The 17,173-nt window shown below is 38.7% G+C and overlaps 1 protein-coding gene across 11 annotated transcripts in view; it reads left to right on the forward strand.

The window, feature by feature from the left end:
• Nucleotides 1-17,173, forward strand: part of LOC132401809 (CMP-N-acetylneuraminate-beta-1,4-galactoside alpha-2,3-sialyltransferase-like) — a 579,106-nt gene that overhangs the window by 347,955 nt on the left and 213,978 nt on the right. For all 11 annotated transcript variants that reach the window (XM_059984032.1, XM_059984031.1, XM_059984036.1 and 8 more), the window contains one exon: nt 591-685. In XM_059984032.1, coding sequence (XP_059840015.1) covers nt 591-685 — 95 coding nt within the window. The remainder of the gene's footprint in view (nt 1-590; nt 686-17,173) is intronic.

The raw sequence follows: 17,173 nt of genomic DNA on the forward strand, positions 1-17,173 counted from the left end.
GAGATAAAAATAACTAGTGTTTATTTGTTCATTTACTTCATAAATTGGTGCGTGGACAGATGTTACCAAAGTATTTCATTAGCAGTAAACTGCTTGTAATTTGCTAACACAGTTGTTGGCAAATACATATTTTGCTATTATACATGTATCATGGAGTCGGGGCGTCTGATCCTAGAAAATTGTTTGCATTGTGAATTTTTGGAATGTGAAGTTGAATCCTTTTCAAGTGTCAAGAGATGCAAGGTGAAAAACAAATTAAATTTTGTGTTGATTCACAAATTCAGTGAAAGTGAATTTTATATTATATTGTATCTCAATTATTGTATTATATCTCAAGCTTATATGTACTTATGTATGAATGGCCTAAGGGCAAATTTCCGTAATCCAAATGGCCAAAACAATTTGCTTCAACATTTCATTGATTGAAAAGCATTTTTGCCTTGTTGTTCATGTTAGCTTTCAGCAGAGACTGTGAAGACCGTGATAAAAAAGTCATGTCACATTTTAGTATTTTAGAAACTCTGCAGTGTTGCAAATAATACAAAAATCACTTCAACATCATTAAATTTATTTATTTTCTTCTGTTTCAGATTCTCAAAACCAGCACCAATGTTTCTTGATAACACCTTTAAGCAATGGTCAAAACTGAAAGATTTTGTTCCACCATTTGGAATCAAAGGGCAAGGTACTGTTGCAGCAGTAAAGTTTGGAGCTTGAAATTTGTAAAGTTTTTTACTTAATAAATATATGTGAATAATGGCAAGAAATTTACTAAGTTTTTCTTCCTCCTTTCCCATTTCCTTTTCTGATCAATTGAGCAAAGGTATTCTTGTGTGAAACTAACTGCAATTATTTTGGATTTACCCTGCTTTAATGATACAAAGTAAAGCAGGTCTTTTTGTTGACACAGGCTACCAGTAGCAAAAGTTACCTGTGAAGTTGAAAACTAAGTGCCTTGGCAATCTGTCGCTAAAGTGGAAGGAATCCTGTAATGAATACCATTGACAGTAATTTTAGCTTCACCGCCAACAATTATTTTTTAACTGTAATATCCAAGATCGTATCAACTTGGGGGAGTTTAACTGAGAAACCCTGTATTCACATGTAATTGGGATGACTTTGGCAGCAGAAGCAACGAGCTGCATAAGGGGAAGGTGTGGGATTTGAATTAGTTTTGACTTGTTTTAAATTAGTTTTAAATGTTCTGTGCTGGAAAATATATGTTTTCAAATTAAGTCACCTGGTTTTGTAGATCATGTAACTAAGTATGGGTTTGTAAGAGATTTTATATAGCACTTCTGTCATGTAAGTTTGAGTTAATATTTTTTCATATTCCTTTCGTTCTAACCATTACCTTCACTTCCTTATGCCCCTTCTGGAGTGATCACTTTGATATGAAGTTCGCTTGTACAGGCGTTCACATCCTAATAGAGTAGTTGACTGGTTCACCCTTAACTGAAAGCACTGCTGCTTGGTCAATTTTTTGACAGTGGTTTGTACTTAAATATTGATGAAATGATCTGACACAACAGATTGTATAACAGAATAATATAAAGTGCTATTTCATTTACATGCAAAACTGCTAGTGATATGAAGGGTTATAGGCTATGTATTAGGGAAGGGAAGTATTATATAGGTTGACATCACATAGTCGGGCAGGTGAGGCTCGTCAGCCTTGGATGACAGCCTGCCGAGGAGAAGGAAAATTCTGATTTTAAACCTCCGCTACCTTGTGGCCATACCCACCCATGGGAAAGGCTTCGGGAGAAAACCCCGAGGAAGAAATCCAGAGCTCTGATCCCTAAGACAGTTTGATGTTGTTTACAACTTCACTCTGGCAACCTCTGCGACGACACTGGTGCCAAGCTGTATCGGCGCTTGCCCTTCCCTTGGACTACATCAGTGACGTGGAGAGGGGGAACCCACTGCATGAGCAACAGTCGGTTCTTCTTATCTTCCCGCACAGGCTTGCGCCCTGGAGAGGACACAGTCCACCAGAGGCGCAAACCCATCATCCCCTGGAATCGATGGCCGCCTACTATAATTCATAGGCAGAAGGACCTGTACTGTGTTGTACTGTTTTGTGTTCTATGATTGGTTCAAACCAACTTGGACAAACCATCAAATTAGAAAATAACTCGAAACTTTGGAAGTGTTTGCTACATTGTTCTGGGATAAAAGAGAGAAGTGATATCTTTTTTTTCCCCTTTTTTTTAGTCTTCCCAAATCATGAATGATACAACTATCATATAAACGAAACAAAAAAAAAACTAGGCATATCATGTTGAAAAAAACAGAAAAGAGAAGAAGAGAAAAAAGTTATTACCCTAAGAAAAACTAATCTAACAAACTAACCACTAACTAATAAAGGAAAAAAATAGAAAAAATGGAAAGAAAAAAAATGGACTGTTTATCGTATCTATAAAAAGACAAAGAATCATCAGTGTCCCCAACTCTGATCCTCTCAACATATATATAACCAAAACCGGAAAAACAAATAGGATTGGAACAGGGTCGAATTACATCATGTGAAAATATTGAATAAATGGCCTCCAAGTCTTTTCAAATTTAATAGAAGGGTCATATATGACACTGAATTTTTTCCAAATTTAGACATAACATAGTTTGAGAAAACCAATGAAATATGGTAGGGGGTTTAATTTCTTTCCAATTCAACAAAATAGATCTTCTAGCCATTAATGTAAGGAATGCAATCATCCAACAAGCAGAAGAAGATAAATGAATTGACTCTATCATTGGTAAACCAAAGATTGTAGTAATAAGATGTGGTTGTAAATCAATGTTCAATACCGTGGAAATAATATCGAAAATGTCTTTCCAATATTTTTTCAAAAGTGGACATAACCAAAACATATGAGTTAAAGAAGCTATCTCAGAATGACATCTGTCACATATAGGATTTATATGGGAGTAAAAATGAGCCAATTTATCCTTGGACATATGAGCCCCGTGCACTACTTTAAACTGTATCAATGAATGTTTAGCCATATAGAGGATAAATTAACTAATTGAAGAATTTTATCCCAATTCTCAATAGGGATAGTAAGGTTAAGTTCTCTCCCAATCATTTTTAATCTTATAAAAGGCCTCTGAATGTATTTTCATAATTATATTGTAAACATCTTTCTGAAAAGGATTTAGTTCTAACAATTTCTCCAAAATACCTGAAGAAACAAGATTTGGAAAGGTAGGAAGTACAGTGTTTAAAAAATTCCTAATCTGTAAATATCTAAAAAAAATGAGATCTAGGCAAATTATATTTATTAGATAATTGTTCAAAAGACATAAAACAATTATCCAAAAATAAATCAGAAAATCATAGTATACCTTTAGTCTTCCAAGCTGAATAAGCTTGGTCCATAATAGAGGGATGAAAAAAGAAATTGGATATAATAGGAATTGCTAAAACAAATTGATTCAACCCAAAAAATTTCCAAAATTGAAACCATATACGTAAAGTGTACTTAACTATCGGATTGTCAATTTGTTTTAATAACTTAGAAAGAGCAAAGGGAAGAGAAGTCCCTAAAATAGAACCCAAAGAAAATCCTTGTACTGATTTAGTTTCCAGATTTACCCAATGAGGGCTAGGAGATAAATCCAAATCCCTTAACCAGCAATTCAAATATCGAATATTAATTGCCCAATAATAAAATCTAAAATTTGGCAATGCCAATCCACCTTCCTTTTTTGACTTCTGTAAATATCTTTTACCTAATCTAGGATTTTTATTCTGCCATATATATGAGGAAATTTTTGAATGAACATTGTCAAAAAACGATTTTGGAATAAAAATTGGTACCACTTGAAATATATATAAGAACTTGGGTAAAATAATCATCTTAATAGCATTGATCCGACCTATCAAAGATAAAGACAATGGTGACCATTTAGTAAAAAAACATTTAATCTGATCAAATAAGGATAAAAAATTAACCTTGAATAGCTCCTTATGATTTTTTGTAATTTTAATCCCTGTATATAAAAAAGTCATTAACTAATTTAAAAGGTAAATTTCCATAAATTGGAACCTGTCTATTTAAGGGGAACAGTTCACTCTTATTAAGATTCAATTTATACCCGGAAAAATTACTAAACTGAGCCAATAATGATATAACTGCAGGAATGGATTTCTCAGGATAAAAAATGTATAATAACAGATCATCTGCGTATAATGATAACTTATGTATAGCTATCCCTCGAGTAATGCCAAAACTGTTCAGTGATTCTCTAATAGTAATTGCCAAAGGTTCCAGAGCAATATCAAATAATAATGGACTAAAAGGACAGCCTTGCCTGGTACCCCGAAATAAACGAAAAAAGGGAGATTTTTGATTGTTAGTAAAAACTGAGGCTACTGGAGTATGATATATCAATTTAATCCAGGATTTAAATGTTGGACTAAAATAAAACTTCTCAAACACAGTAAATAAATATGGCCATTCAACTCTATCAAATGTTTTCTCTGCATCTAATGAAATGACACATTCTGTGGTGCTGCATGAAGGAGTATAAACAATATTCAATAATCTCCTAATATTGAGAAAAGAATAGCGATTTTTAATAAAACCAGTTTGATCCTCTGAGATAATTTGAGGTAATACCTTCTCCAGCCTGGTTGCCAATAACTTGGAAAAGATCTTGGAATCTACATTCAATAGAGATATTGGTCTATAGGATGCACAGCCAGTAGGGTCTTTATCAATATTAAAGAAATGGAAGCTCTATAAAAAGATTGTGGTAGTTTACCCAATCTAATTGCTTCTTCAAAAACCCTGCATTACCAAGGAGAAAGAGTAGAGGAAAAAAACTTTAAAAATTCCACTGTATATCCATCTGGACCTGGTGCTTTCCTGGAATTCATTGAGGAACTAACACCTTTAATTTCTGCATCCATAATAGGAGTTTCTAATATTAAAATATAATCTGACTTGTACATCTGAATATACCACAGGAACCATGATCTATCTGCAGTATGCAACAGGATATGAAAGAATATTAATCCTGACTTGATATCCCATGGTTGATTGTTGAAAATTCTACCAGTGGCAAAAATAATCCTTCAGTAGATAAAATAATTTGGCAAGATCATAGCTTATGTGTGATCAGTCCAAAAGAATGTAACTTGTTGAACTGAATACACATAACTTATTAAGCCATTAAAAATTATCTTTAAACTTAGAAGTATTATTTATTTTGTCATGCAGATTTAATAGTTTACTTATATTTTAAATATAGTTCCCATCATCCAGATCTTAAATAACATTTTTCTGCATGAGCAGGACATTTTGTTAGAAATATGTTAATTGTAGTTTCATTTTCATTTGTTTTCCATTTCCTTACAGAAAATACAGCAAATGGGCTATGGTAGATAAATGAGATAGCACGTTATCCTGCTGTGCTCATTAAAAACAGTTAGATTTTTGTATGGGATTCATTATTATCTTTATTTTGGTGTGATGTTACAGAGCTGTGTTTCAATTTGCACACATGTTGCAGCAAGCTTTGAATATAAGTGCGTGTCCCAAGATATTTCATAGAGGTGTAACCCAGATATAAACAGCAAGCAAGCCAAGAGAGATATTAAGAAACTTGACTGAAAATTCAGTTCGTGTGGCAGGTTTGGTGATGGATCTTAAAGGAGGCAGAGAGGAAAGTTAAGAAATTGGAGAACCTAAGCCTAGATGACTGAGTCGAGTATGATGTTCTCTGGAGGGGTTTCCGGCATGTTAGGGTAGATTCCCTTGATGGAGATGCCTGGGCATGACTTTCTTTAACGTGGGGATACCGATACACATGCAGTCACCATACGGTCCTTGGCAGGTCAGGGTCAGGGTCCTGTGGCATGAAATGCAAGATGACTGGGGACCCTTCACTGCTGCTGCCTTCCTCTGCCTTCACTATCATTGTTATGTGTCATCATCTTCAGCCATCTTGTTTGAATAGCTCTTTGTCTGGAACCTTCCCCTTGAACTTACTGCCATGGGTGACCTTACCAGTAGCTAAGTGCCAGATGGCTAAACTCAGATAGTATTGCTCTTGGGATCTCTGGAACTCACAAGCCTCTCCACCATGACAAGGTGACGATCCTCAGAAAAGAAGACAGCTATGTGCACTGCTGGCAATGATGGTTCAGATAAACTTGGGGTTAACATTTGTAGTGTTCTCGCTCGGGTGTAACGGAATGCCAAACTAAACACCGAGATAAACCATATGAAACCAATGAAAACAGGATCACAGTAAGATTAACCATTTACTGTTCGCTCTTCCTCATTAACGTATGGTGAAATCTTTTGATAAAACAATACAAGATTTGTACAGCATTTGTTTCCTTCTTGATATCACATGTACATCGTAAATACTTGCAAAAGTAAAACTACAACAACTATGTTACATTAAAGTGCAGCATACAGTCAGAATCTACCTACGCCATTGACTGCTTTAAATACACTTCAACACAAACTATCCGCAACTCTTTAACTAATGAAAACATAAACCTTATCGACCGTCGTTACTTTTAACAGAATTGGCGTTAACATTTTAATTCAACATATCGATTATCTCATGACTTACGGCGTTGCCCTCACTATGTTTCTAGTGCGTAGAAAGACAGCCTTTCTTGCGCTGGACTTGCACATGTGTGGCCCCCTCCTTCCCGTTTCTCCAAATCGGTATTTTCCCACAGGACGTGGCAAAACCGGATGTGACGTCATCACGTGCCGCGATATATCACAGACAACGAATTTACTTTAAACAATCCTAACTTTAACTAAAATGCTAACAAACAAATTACTAAGGTGAAAATATTATAAACTAAATAACTGCCATAAAGACAACACAATATTTGAAACCTGAAGTTATCTACAGAGATGAAGATCGTGAAGGGACTGAGCCCAGTGATCTTTGCTTTTAGTTAGAGGGATTTCAAACATAAAACTTATTGTGGTTTATTAAGCATGGGGAACACGAGTGAGAGAGGTTCACATATGTTACTATTTGAGCAGCTGAGCTTAGGACAATCTGGTGACTTTTTGATAGTCGCACCTGGACAAGGGCTTTTACAATCATCTGAGGCAGAACAAAGTAAGTTTTGAATTACAAGTTTGCTGAAAAGATGTGCACTGACTTTGCTTCCATGACAGTGCTGGAGTGGGGAGTACATTTTATGTTGATAATGTTTAATTTGGCAAAGCTGTCAGCTCAGAGAGGAAAACCAGTCCTGCTACTTTTGACTTGTCTAAGTTGAAGAAAAAATGGTGTCTCTGAAAGCTCTTAGAAAAATATATCATGCATCAGGCTGAATTTTCATCACTTTAGTTAGCGTTACACAATGATTAGAGATAGAATGATGGTATTCCATCTACCCCTCCCTGAAGCCCTTGTCGGGATACAGTACTTTTGTCCCATACAAGTTCAAACACACAAAGTTCTCTGTCCCAAGAGTAGACACCAATCTAGCGGCCCTTTCAAGAAAATTTCTTTGTATCTTCAAAGTGGAAGAATCCTTTTATTGCTGTGTGCCTTTGCACATGTTTCTATTTAATACTGATGGTTTACAGAGTTGTTGCAACAGTAAAGATTTAGGTAAAGGTTAGCTTTATTTGTCGCATGTGCATCGAACGTACAGTGAAATATGTCATGTGTCAAATCAGATTAAGGAGGATTGTGCTGGGCACCCTGCAAGTGAAACAATGTTGTTCATTTCCTCAACAGCATATTCCCAAAACAGATACTTACGGGATGAGATTGCTAAGAGAATGGGGGGTAAAATACTCAAGGTCAAATTCCTAGACTCCAGGAAAAAAATACAACATCTGTATTTGCTCCTGAGAATCTCTGGCCCGTAAATGCTGAAGGAGCGTTTACAGTAGAGTTGCGAACTGTGAGACAATGCTTCAAGATCACCCAAAAACCGTATATGAATGGTAAAGGGAGAATACCACCTCATCGACCATCTATCTCCCTGTCTGTTGGTTACCCTGCTTCCCCATCTGTGATAAGGTCTGGATTTCCCAGGCTGGTCTCATTAGCCACCTCAGAACCCTCGAAACCAGACGCCAAACAAGTCGTCCTCAGTCCGTAGGAGCTGCTTAAGGAGGTCGAAATTTGTCAGTAGGTTGATGTATTTGAATAACTTTTCACTTTTTACAATTGTGGTCATTTTGGGGCTTGTAGCATGATTACACTTGATTTCAGGAATGCTGACCTTTAACTTCTGCAACGCCTGCACTTATAGAGCTGCAGAGTGATGCAGCATGGAAAGAGCCCCCTTTGGCCAACTGCCATTCACCATCAAGATGACCGTCTAAGCTAGATCCATTTGCCCATATTTGACACGTATCCTTCTGAACCTTTCCTGTTGATGAACCCGTCCAAACATCTTCTAAATGTTGTCATTGCCCCCTGCATCAACCACATCCTCGGATCTCATTCCATACATGTACTACCTGCTGTGTGGAAAAAGTTACCCCTCAGATTCCTGTTAGATATTGCCCCTCTCATCTTAAATCTGTACCTTTTAGTCCTTGAATCTCCAACCCTGGGAAGAAGACTGTGCATTCACAGTCCTTCCTATGCCCCTAATTTTATATCCTTTATAAAATCACACCTCATTCTAACACGTGCGGCCTTATCAGTGATTTCTACAACTGCAACATCATCACATCCTCTACTCTTGATGCCCTAATTGGTGAAACCCAACATGCCAAAAGCTGCCTGCAGTACCCAGAGTAAACCCACACAAAATGCTGGAGGAATTCAGCAGGTCAGACTGGGCGATGCTACTTTTAGGGTACTCCTGTTCTAAAACATTCCTCAGAGCCATACTGTTCCCTGTGAAAGTCCAACCCTGGCTTGACTTCCCAAATTGCAAAACCTTACGATTCTGAATTAAACTCAATTTGCTATTCCTCTGCCCACTTTCCCAGCTGACCAAGATCTGACCGTAGTTCCTGTTAATCTTCATCACCGTCTACCATACCACTTATCTTATTGTGAAATGTTTGAGCTTTCTTTCTGACAGTTCTCTGTACTCTCATTGTGCTTCTGTATGTTGGTTGTGTGCTGCTGCTGGTGCCCATCCACTTCAAGGTTCAACATGTTGTGCATTTAGAGATGCTCTTTGTAACATATGGTTACTTGTTGCTTTCCTGTCAGCTTGAACCAGTCTGGAAATTTGCCTTAGACCTCTCTCTTTAACAAGGCATTGCCACCAAGAGAATTCCTGCTCACTGAATGCTTTTTATTTCTTACACCATGCTCTGCAAACTCTAGAGACTGTTGTGTGTTAAAATCAGAGGCAATCTGCAGTTTCTGAGATACTCAAACCACTCCATTTGGCACCAACAGTCATTCCAAAAAGATGTTCTGATAATGTGATCAATACTGGCATGCCATTTATTGCCCCTTTCTAGTTGATTTGAGAAAGGGAGGTGTATGATAATCTTGACTGCCTTAAGTACCCCAAACATGCTCCTTCAAAAGGTTTTGATAGACAGGCAGACAGACAGACATACTTTATTGATCCCGAGGGAAATTGGGTTTCTTTATAGTCGCACCAACCAAGAATAGTGTAGAAATATAGCAGTATAAAACCGTAAATAATTAAGTAATAATAGGTAAATAATGCCAAGTGGAAGTAAGTTCAGAACCAGCCTATTGGCTCAGGGTGTCTCAAACTCCAAGGGAGGAGTTGTAAGGTTTGATGGCCTTAGGCAGACTTCCTATGACGCTCAGTGTTGCATCTCGGTGGAATGAATCTCTAGCTGAATGTACTCCTGTGCCTAACTGGTACATTATGGAGTGGATGGGAGACATTGTCCAAGATGGCATGCAACTTGGACAGCATCCTCTTTTCAGACACCACCGTCAGAGAGTCCAGTTCCATCCCCCACAACATCACTGGCCTTAAGAATGAGTTTGTTGATTCTGTTGGTGTCTGCTCCCCTCAGCCTGCTGCCCTAGCACACAACAGCAAACATGATAGCACTGGCCACCACAGCCTTGTAGAACATCCTCAGCATCATTACAACAGAAACTGCACTAGTGGTAACTAAAACACAAAGCTGGTATATTTTGAAAGACAAGGTCAGTTCTGATGTCGGTTGTTCCTCTTGTAGAAAATGTAATTTTTATCTGGAAACTTAGTTTGCGAAGCATCTGGATGCGGAAGTATTACAGATAAATAGTATGATCAATATTATCTGTTAAGTCCTCACCTAAATAAGAGCTCAGGGTCCAGGTCATGCCTAGATGTTCCAGTTGCATTATGGAGAACCATCTAACTTGTCATACATTTGAGGTTATGAGCTATGCTTGCCGATGTCACACAAGTTTTTATTTTTCAGTTGATGTGAGGAGTACCAGGAAAGATTGCTGCCTACACTTGGTTATGAATGCTTATGTCTGAACATCTTAGGTAGAGCTAGTTACACATCTAGGCCAGGTTGTTTCATTCCTTGGAATTCATTCATCAAGCAATTTGGTAAAAGCAATGCATCTACGTTAAGGTTCATTTTCTGGTGTCACCTAAAATGTTGCTGGATTCATTAGATTTAGCTTTCTACTAAACATTAAGCCATTTTCCTTTGACTTATTATCTATATTTCCCTATAACTATAACACCCAATGCAAACTATGCATTACACTTCAGTACTTAGGTTCGCAAGGCAATTCCCTTTTCCTGGGGGAAATTCAACCTTAGTTTTCAGTTGGAAAATAGCAGAGTCAAGTATAGCTTTATTATACAGTGTACCTTGTCCATTTCTTGATGTCAGTGAAAAATAAAATTTGGTGAATTGTTTCACTGGATCTGATATATTTTCCTGACTGATGGAATAGGTTAAAATTAATTTCATTATGTCATTTATTTGCTTTCACGAATGCTGGCAGCCATTGGTTTTATTTACTCTTAGTTTTCTTCATAACCATTGCTTTTCTTTCCAGTTCAAAATGTACAAACAATATAAAATAATTTTTCATAATTGATTCCTTCCATGATTGTGGAATGTAAAGAGTTGAGCATTTGATGACTACCTTTCAGCTGTTTTTGTCTTGTTTTCTTTATGTCTAAGTGAAGACAAACGGTTAAATCTTGAGTGGATCCGTTGACAGAATCTAATACCTTACTGTTTCAGGGGTCAGAAACAGTGAGGAATCTGCAGTGCATTTGAAGCAAGTATGTCTAAAATGCAACTCAATTGTGCAAACAACACTGCATTATTATAATCTTTTATGACTGTTAGCTTATCAGATAAGTAGGTTTCGTGAGGTTACTTATCGTTATGCGGGCCTATTTAGCAAAAAGGGGAGGTGGGTAAGATTATAAAATCCTTTTTTTGATAAAGGAGGAAAATGCGGAGGAAGCATAAAGGTAGTCAAGGCAGTCTATCTTGAAGTTGCTTCTTGATAAATATCAGTCAAAATAAACTTATATTGTATCATGAATAGCTTTGAAACAGAAAAATAATGGTAGTCTCATAATGATGTTTGTTGTCAAAATCTAGACTGCTTAAACTGTAAAATGAGGTTCGGCACACAGTGCCCAAGCAGAATTAGATAGTAAAGTTTTTTGTTAAGAGGTATAGATCTTATTAAGCTACAAATGCAAAGGAACCAATTAATATTGTATTCTTAATTTCTTCGGCTGTCTCCGCTACTCCATCTATCCGTCTTATAACAAATGTGAGGCACATTTGGAAATTCTTGGCTGCAGTATGGAGAGACCGGACTTCAGCTTCATCTGTATCTCTCTAGTAAGCCTCAGCTATTCTGACTCCCAGTGAATTCATGAATTCCCAAATCTCAACCTCCCCTCTGCCAGCCTTGAATCAGTACCTACTGAGACTTAGTTCACTCAAAAATCCCTGATTAAACCTTTCAATCCAGATTCCACCACTCCAGAAGTCTAAAATGGTCTTAAACGAGTTAATGGCAATGATTGTGGTGTCTTTTCTCTTCTCGTGGTTCTGAACTCTGCAATCACGTACATTCAGTGGCCACTTTATTAGGTACACCTTATACCTGATTACAAATACCTCATCAGTCAATCATGTGACAGCAATTCAATGCATAAAAACATGCAAGCATAGTGAATTTGTTCAGTTATTGAGAAGGGGAAAGAAATGTAATCTAAGTGACTTGACCATGGAATGATTACTGGTGCCAGACGGAGTGGTTTGAGTGTCTCTGAAACTGTTGATCTCCTGGGATTTTCAAATACAGCAGTCTCTAGTGTTTACAGCAAATGCTGTGCAAAACCACATTCAATGTGTAGCGGTCCTGTGGATGAGGGTCAGACTGGTTCCAAGCTGACAGTAAGGTAACTGGAACTCAAATAACCATGCATTATAGCAGTGGTGTGCAGAAGAGCGTCTCTGAATGCACAGCACGTCAAACCTTGAAGTAGATGGGCTACAGCAGTAGAAGACCACACCGAGTTCCATTACTGCGGCCACTTTATTAGGTAAAGTGGAGCAATAAAATGACCACTAAGTAAACATCGAAACGTACAGTGAAGTGCGTTGTTATGTGTCAACTACCAACATTGTCCAAGATGTGCTGGGGGCAGCCCACAGGCTTCACCATGTCTCTGGTGCCTACATGGTATGCCCACAACTTACTAACCGTAACTTGTACATCGTTGGAAAGTGGGATGAAACCAGAACACCCAGAAGAAGCCCACATGGTCACAGGGAGAAGATGGAAACTGTTTACAGGCAGCAAGCAGGAGTTCAATCCCAGTCTTACAGTTGGTATAACTGACGTTATGTTAGCTGCTACATTACCATGCTATCTCCGAAATTATTGCTTAGTCCAGTCCAGCTAAACCTGAAGCACTCATCCATTGTTATTTATAGCAATGAACTGGATGATGGTGTGGTTAACTGGATCAGCAAATTTGAGGATAACACCAAGATTGGGGGTGTACTGGATAGTGAGGGTGGCTATCGTGGCTTGCAACGGGATCTGGACCAGCTGGAAAAATGGTAGTTGGAATTTGATGCAGACAAGTGCAAGTTGGTTGGTCTTTAGTAAGACCTACCAAGTTAGGTCTTACACAGTGAACGGTAGGGAATGGAGAAGTGCAATAGAAAAAGGTTTCTGGGAATATAGGTCCATAATTCCTTGAAAGTGGCTTCACAGGTCATAAAGAAAGCCTTTGGTACATTGGCCTTCATAAATCAAAATATTCAGTCCAGCAGATAGGATGTTAAGTTGAATTTGTATAAGAAGTTGGTGAGGACAAACCTAGAGTATTGTGTACAGTTTTAGTCATCTATCTACAGGAAAGATGTAAATAAGATTGAAAGAGTACAGAGAAAATTTACAAGAACATTGCCAGGTCTAGAGGACCTGAATTATAAAGAAAGATTGAATAGGTTAGGACTTTATTCCTTGGAACGTAGAAGGTTGAGAAGATATTTGATAGAGGTATACAAAATTATGAAGGGTATAGATAGGGTAAATGCAAACAGGCTTTTTCCACTGAGGTTGGGTGAGACTATAACCAGAGGTCATGGATTAAGGGTAAAAGGTGAAAAGTTCAAGGGGAACATAAGGGGAAACTTCTTCACTCAGAAAGTGGTGAGAGTGTGGAACAAGTGGCCAGCACAAGTGGTGCATGTGAGCTCAATTTCAGTCTCTAAGTGAAGTTTAAATAGATACATGGATGGTAGGGGTATGGAGGGTATTATTCTCTGCGCAGATCAATGGGAGAAGGTGGTTTACATGGTTTCAGCATGAACTAGATGGGCCAAAGGACCTGTTTCTGTGCTGAACTTTTCTATGAATCTATGACTCCAATATTTTTCCAGCCGTCCACATACAACTCCATCTCGTGTTATTGCAGTCGTCTGTTGCTCATACTTCAGTGGTGGGCAGGTTATTGAAGAAGGTCCTGAGGGGCAGGATTTATGAGCATTTGTAGAGACATAATCTGATTAGATATATGGTTATATATAGTCAGCATGGCTTTATCAAGGGTAGGTCGTGCCTTACCATAGAACCATAGAACATTTACAGCACAGAAACAGGCCTTTTGGCCCTTCTTGGCTGTGCCGAGCCATTTTTCTGCCTAGTCCCACTGACCTGCACCTGGGCCATATCCCTCCAAACCCCTCTCATCCATGTACCTGTCCAAGTTTTTCTTAAACATCAAAAGTGAGCCCGCATTCATCTGGCAGCTCATTCCACACTCCCACCACTCTCTGCATGAAGAACCCACCCCCCCCCCCCACCAATGTTCCCTTTAAACTTTTCCCCCTTCACCCTTAACCCATGATCTCTGGTTTTTACCTCCCCTGGCCTCAGTGGAAAAAGCCTGCTTGCATTCACTCTATCTATACCCATCATAATTTTATACACCTCTATCAAATCACCCCTCATTCTCCTACGCTCCAGGGAATAAAGTTCTAACCTATTCAACCTTTCTCTGTAACTCAGTTTCTCAAGTCCCGGCGACATTCTTGTAACCTTCTCTGCACTCTTTCAACCTTATTAATATCCTTCCTGTAATTAGGTGACCAAAACTGTAAAACTGCACACAATTCTCCAAATTCAGTCTCATCAATGTCTTATACAACCTCACCATTACATTCCAACTCTTATACTCAGCCTGATTGAATTGCTTGACAATGTAACAAAACACATTAATGAAGGTAGAGCAGTGGATGTAACGTATATGGATTTCAGTAAGGCATTTGATAAGGTACCCCATGCAAGGCACATTCAGAAAGTAATGAGGCATGGGATCCAAGGAGACCTTGCTTTGTGGATCCAGAACTGGTTTGCCCTCAGAAGGCAAAAGATGGCTGTAAATGGTTTGTATTCTGCATGGAGGACAGTGACCAGTGGTGTTCCGCAGGGATCTGTTCTGGAACTCCTCCTCTTTGTGGTTTTTATAAGTGACCTGGATGAAGAAGTAGAGGGTAGATTAATAAGTTTGCTGATGTTGCAAAGGTTGGGGGTGTTGCGGATAGTCTAGAGGTTTGTCAGAGATTACAGCCAGACATTGATGGGATGCAGAACTGGGCTGAAAAGTGGCAGATGGAGTTCAACCATGATAAATGTGAAGTGGTTCATTTTGGTAGGTCAAATTTGAAGACAGAATATAGAATTAATGGTAAGACTTTTGGCAATGTGTACAGGATCAGAGAGGTCTTGGGGTCTGTGTCTATAGGACACTCAAAGCTGCTGTGCAGGTTGACAGTGTTGTTAAGAAAGCATATGATATTTTGGCATTCATCAATCTTGGGATTGAATTTAAGAGCTGACAGGTAGTTACAGCTATATAGGACCCTGGTCAGACCCCACTTGGAGTACTGTGTCACCTCACTACAGGAAGGATGTGGATACTGCAGAAAGAATGCGGAGGAGATTTACAAGGATATTGCCTAGATTGAGGAGCGTGCCTTATGAGAATAGGTTGAGTGAACTCGGCCTCTTCTCTTTGGAGTGACAGAGGATGAGAGGTGTCCTGATAGAGGTGTATAAGATGATGAGAGGCATTGATTGTGTGGATAGCCAGAGACTTTTTTCCAGGGCCGAAATGGCTATCATGAAGGAGCATAGTTTTAAAGTGCTTAGAAGAAGGTACAGTGGAGATGTCAGAGTTAAGTGTTCCACACAGAGAATGGTGGGTGTGTGGAATGCACTGCCAGCGACAGTACTGGAGGTGGATACAATAGGGTCTTTTAAGAGAATCTTAGATAGGTACATGGAGCTTAGAAAACTAGAGGGCTATGCAGTAGGGTAATTTTAGGCAGTTTTTAGAGTAGGTTACATGGTCGGCACAACATTGTGGGCCGAGGGGTCTGTAATGCGCTGTAGATTTCTGTGTTTTATGTCTATGTATTGTGCTTGCTTATCAGTGTTTCAGTGAGCTGTGTCAGCTTTTGGGTCTTTCCCATCCCCAGACCACTAAATGGTCATTCTTTAGTGTAGGACTCAGAAGGAAAAGGCAACCCATATTTAGCAACAATACACAACAAGTGGTTTAGCATCAGTGATACATTTATTTACTTTAAGTTCAAAGTGCATACTGTATACAACCTTGAGATTTGTCTCCTCACCGGCAGCCACAGAACAAAGAAACCCAATAGAACCTATTAAAAAAGAAGACTGTTAAGTAACCAATGTGCAGGGAAAAAACAAAAAGTGCAAACAATAAAATTAAACAAATAACATTTGTAAGTGAAGTTCACGAAAATTGGTCCACAGCCAGAAAGCCAGACACCACTACAGCTAATCCAGGAGTCCGTTAGTTGCAAGCCACAGCCTCAGTTCAATGCAGGGATGGGGAGCCACGAGCTAAATACGTTGTCTCTGGCCTCATCACCGTGACATTTTCAAACTAGCCCGGCACTTAAATTGACCAAACTTTGGGTCATTTCTCCCTCTTTAAGTCTTATGCCCTGCCGATTTGATATGCTGTCAGGTCTAGGCTCTGCTGGCTTGAATTGGCCCGTCAACATTTTCAATTCAGCCTGGCACTTGAATTGGTCAGATATTAGCTTCCTCACTCTCAGACCTGGGTCCTGCCACCTCAACTCTGCTTCACCTCAGATTCACCTTTGAATTACCTCCCAAGTCCACTCCAGCATCAAACATTGGCTCGTTCCCTGCTCTAGGGCCCAGGCCTGGGTCCCGCTACCTCAATTCAGCCCGTATATGCCACACCACAACCATTCTGCACCTTTGAGACTTCGGTTCACACTATAAAAATGCCTTGTCAAACAGGCGGTTCAGAAGCTCAGCTCTAAAAGGAAAGTTACATGCTATTGATCTTTTTTGAAAAAAAGTGTGAGTAATAAGGTAGTTAATAGTTGTGTTTGCTGCCAGTAGGTTGTCGCTGTGCTTCACCAGCTATATCTTAAACTGGAAGTGCTTCAGGTCTCACTGAAACACATTTATTGTGTTAATGTGCCGAGGAACTCAAAAGTAAAATGAGATTTCCAGCCCCCCAGGTGGATTATTCAAGTGTCAAATCAGGCCTTAGCTAATAATTTATCATGCACTTTAATTGTAAAAATACTAAGTAAAAGTCTTAAAGTTAAGACTTCCTGCCACCAACTGAAACTGGAAATTACCATTTGGTTGCATGATTAATATGTTAAAAATCATTTTTTATTTTAAGATGGTAATTCAACTGAGA

The sequence above is a fragment of the Hypanus sabinus genome, chromosome 11, assembly GCF_030144855.1.
Source record: "Hypanus sabinus isolate sHypSab1 chromosome 11, sHypSab1.hap1, whole genome shotgun sequence".
NCBI classification, from domain to species: Eukaryota; Metazoa; Chordata; class Chondrichthyes; order Myliobatiformes; family Dasyatidae; genus Hypanus; species Hypanus sabinus.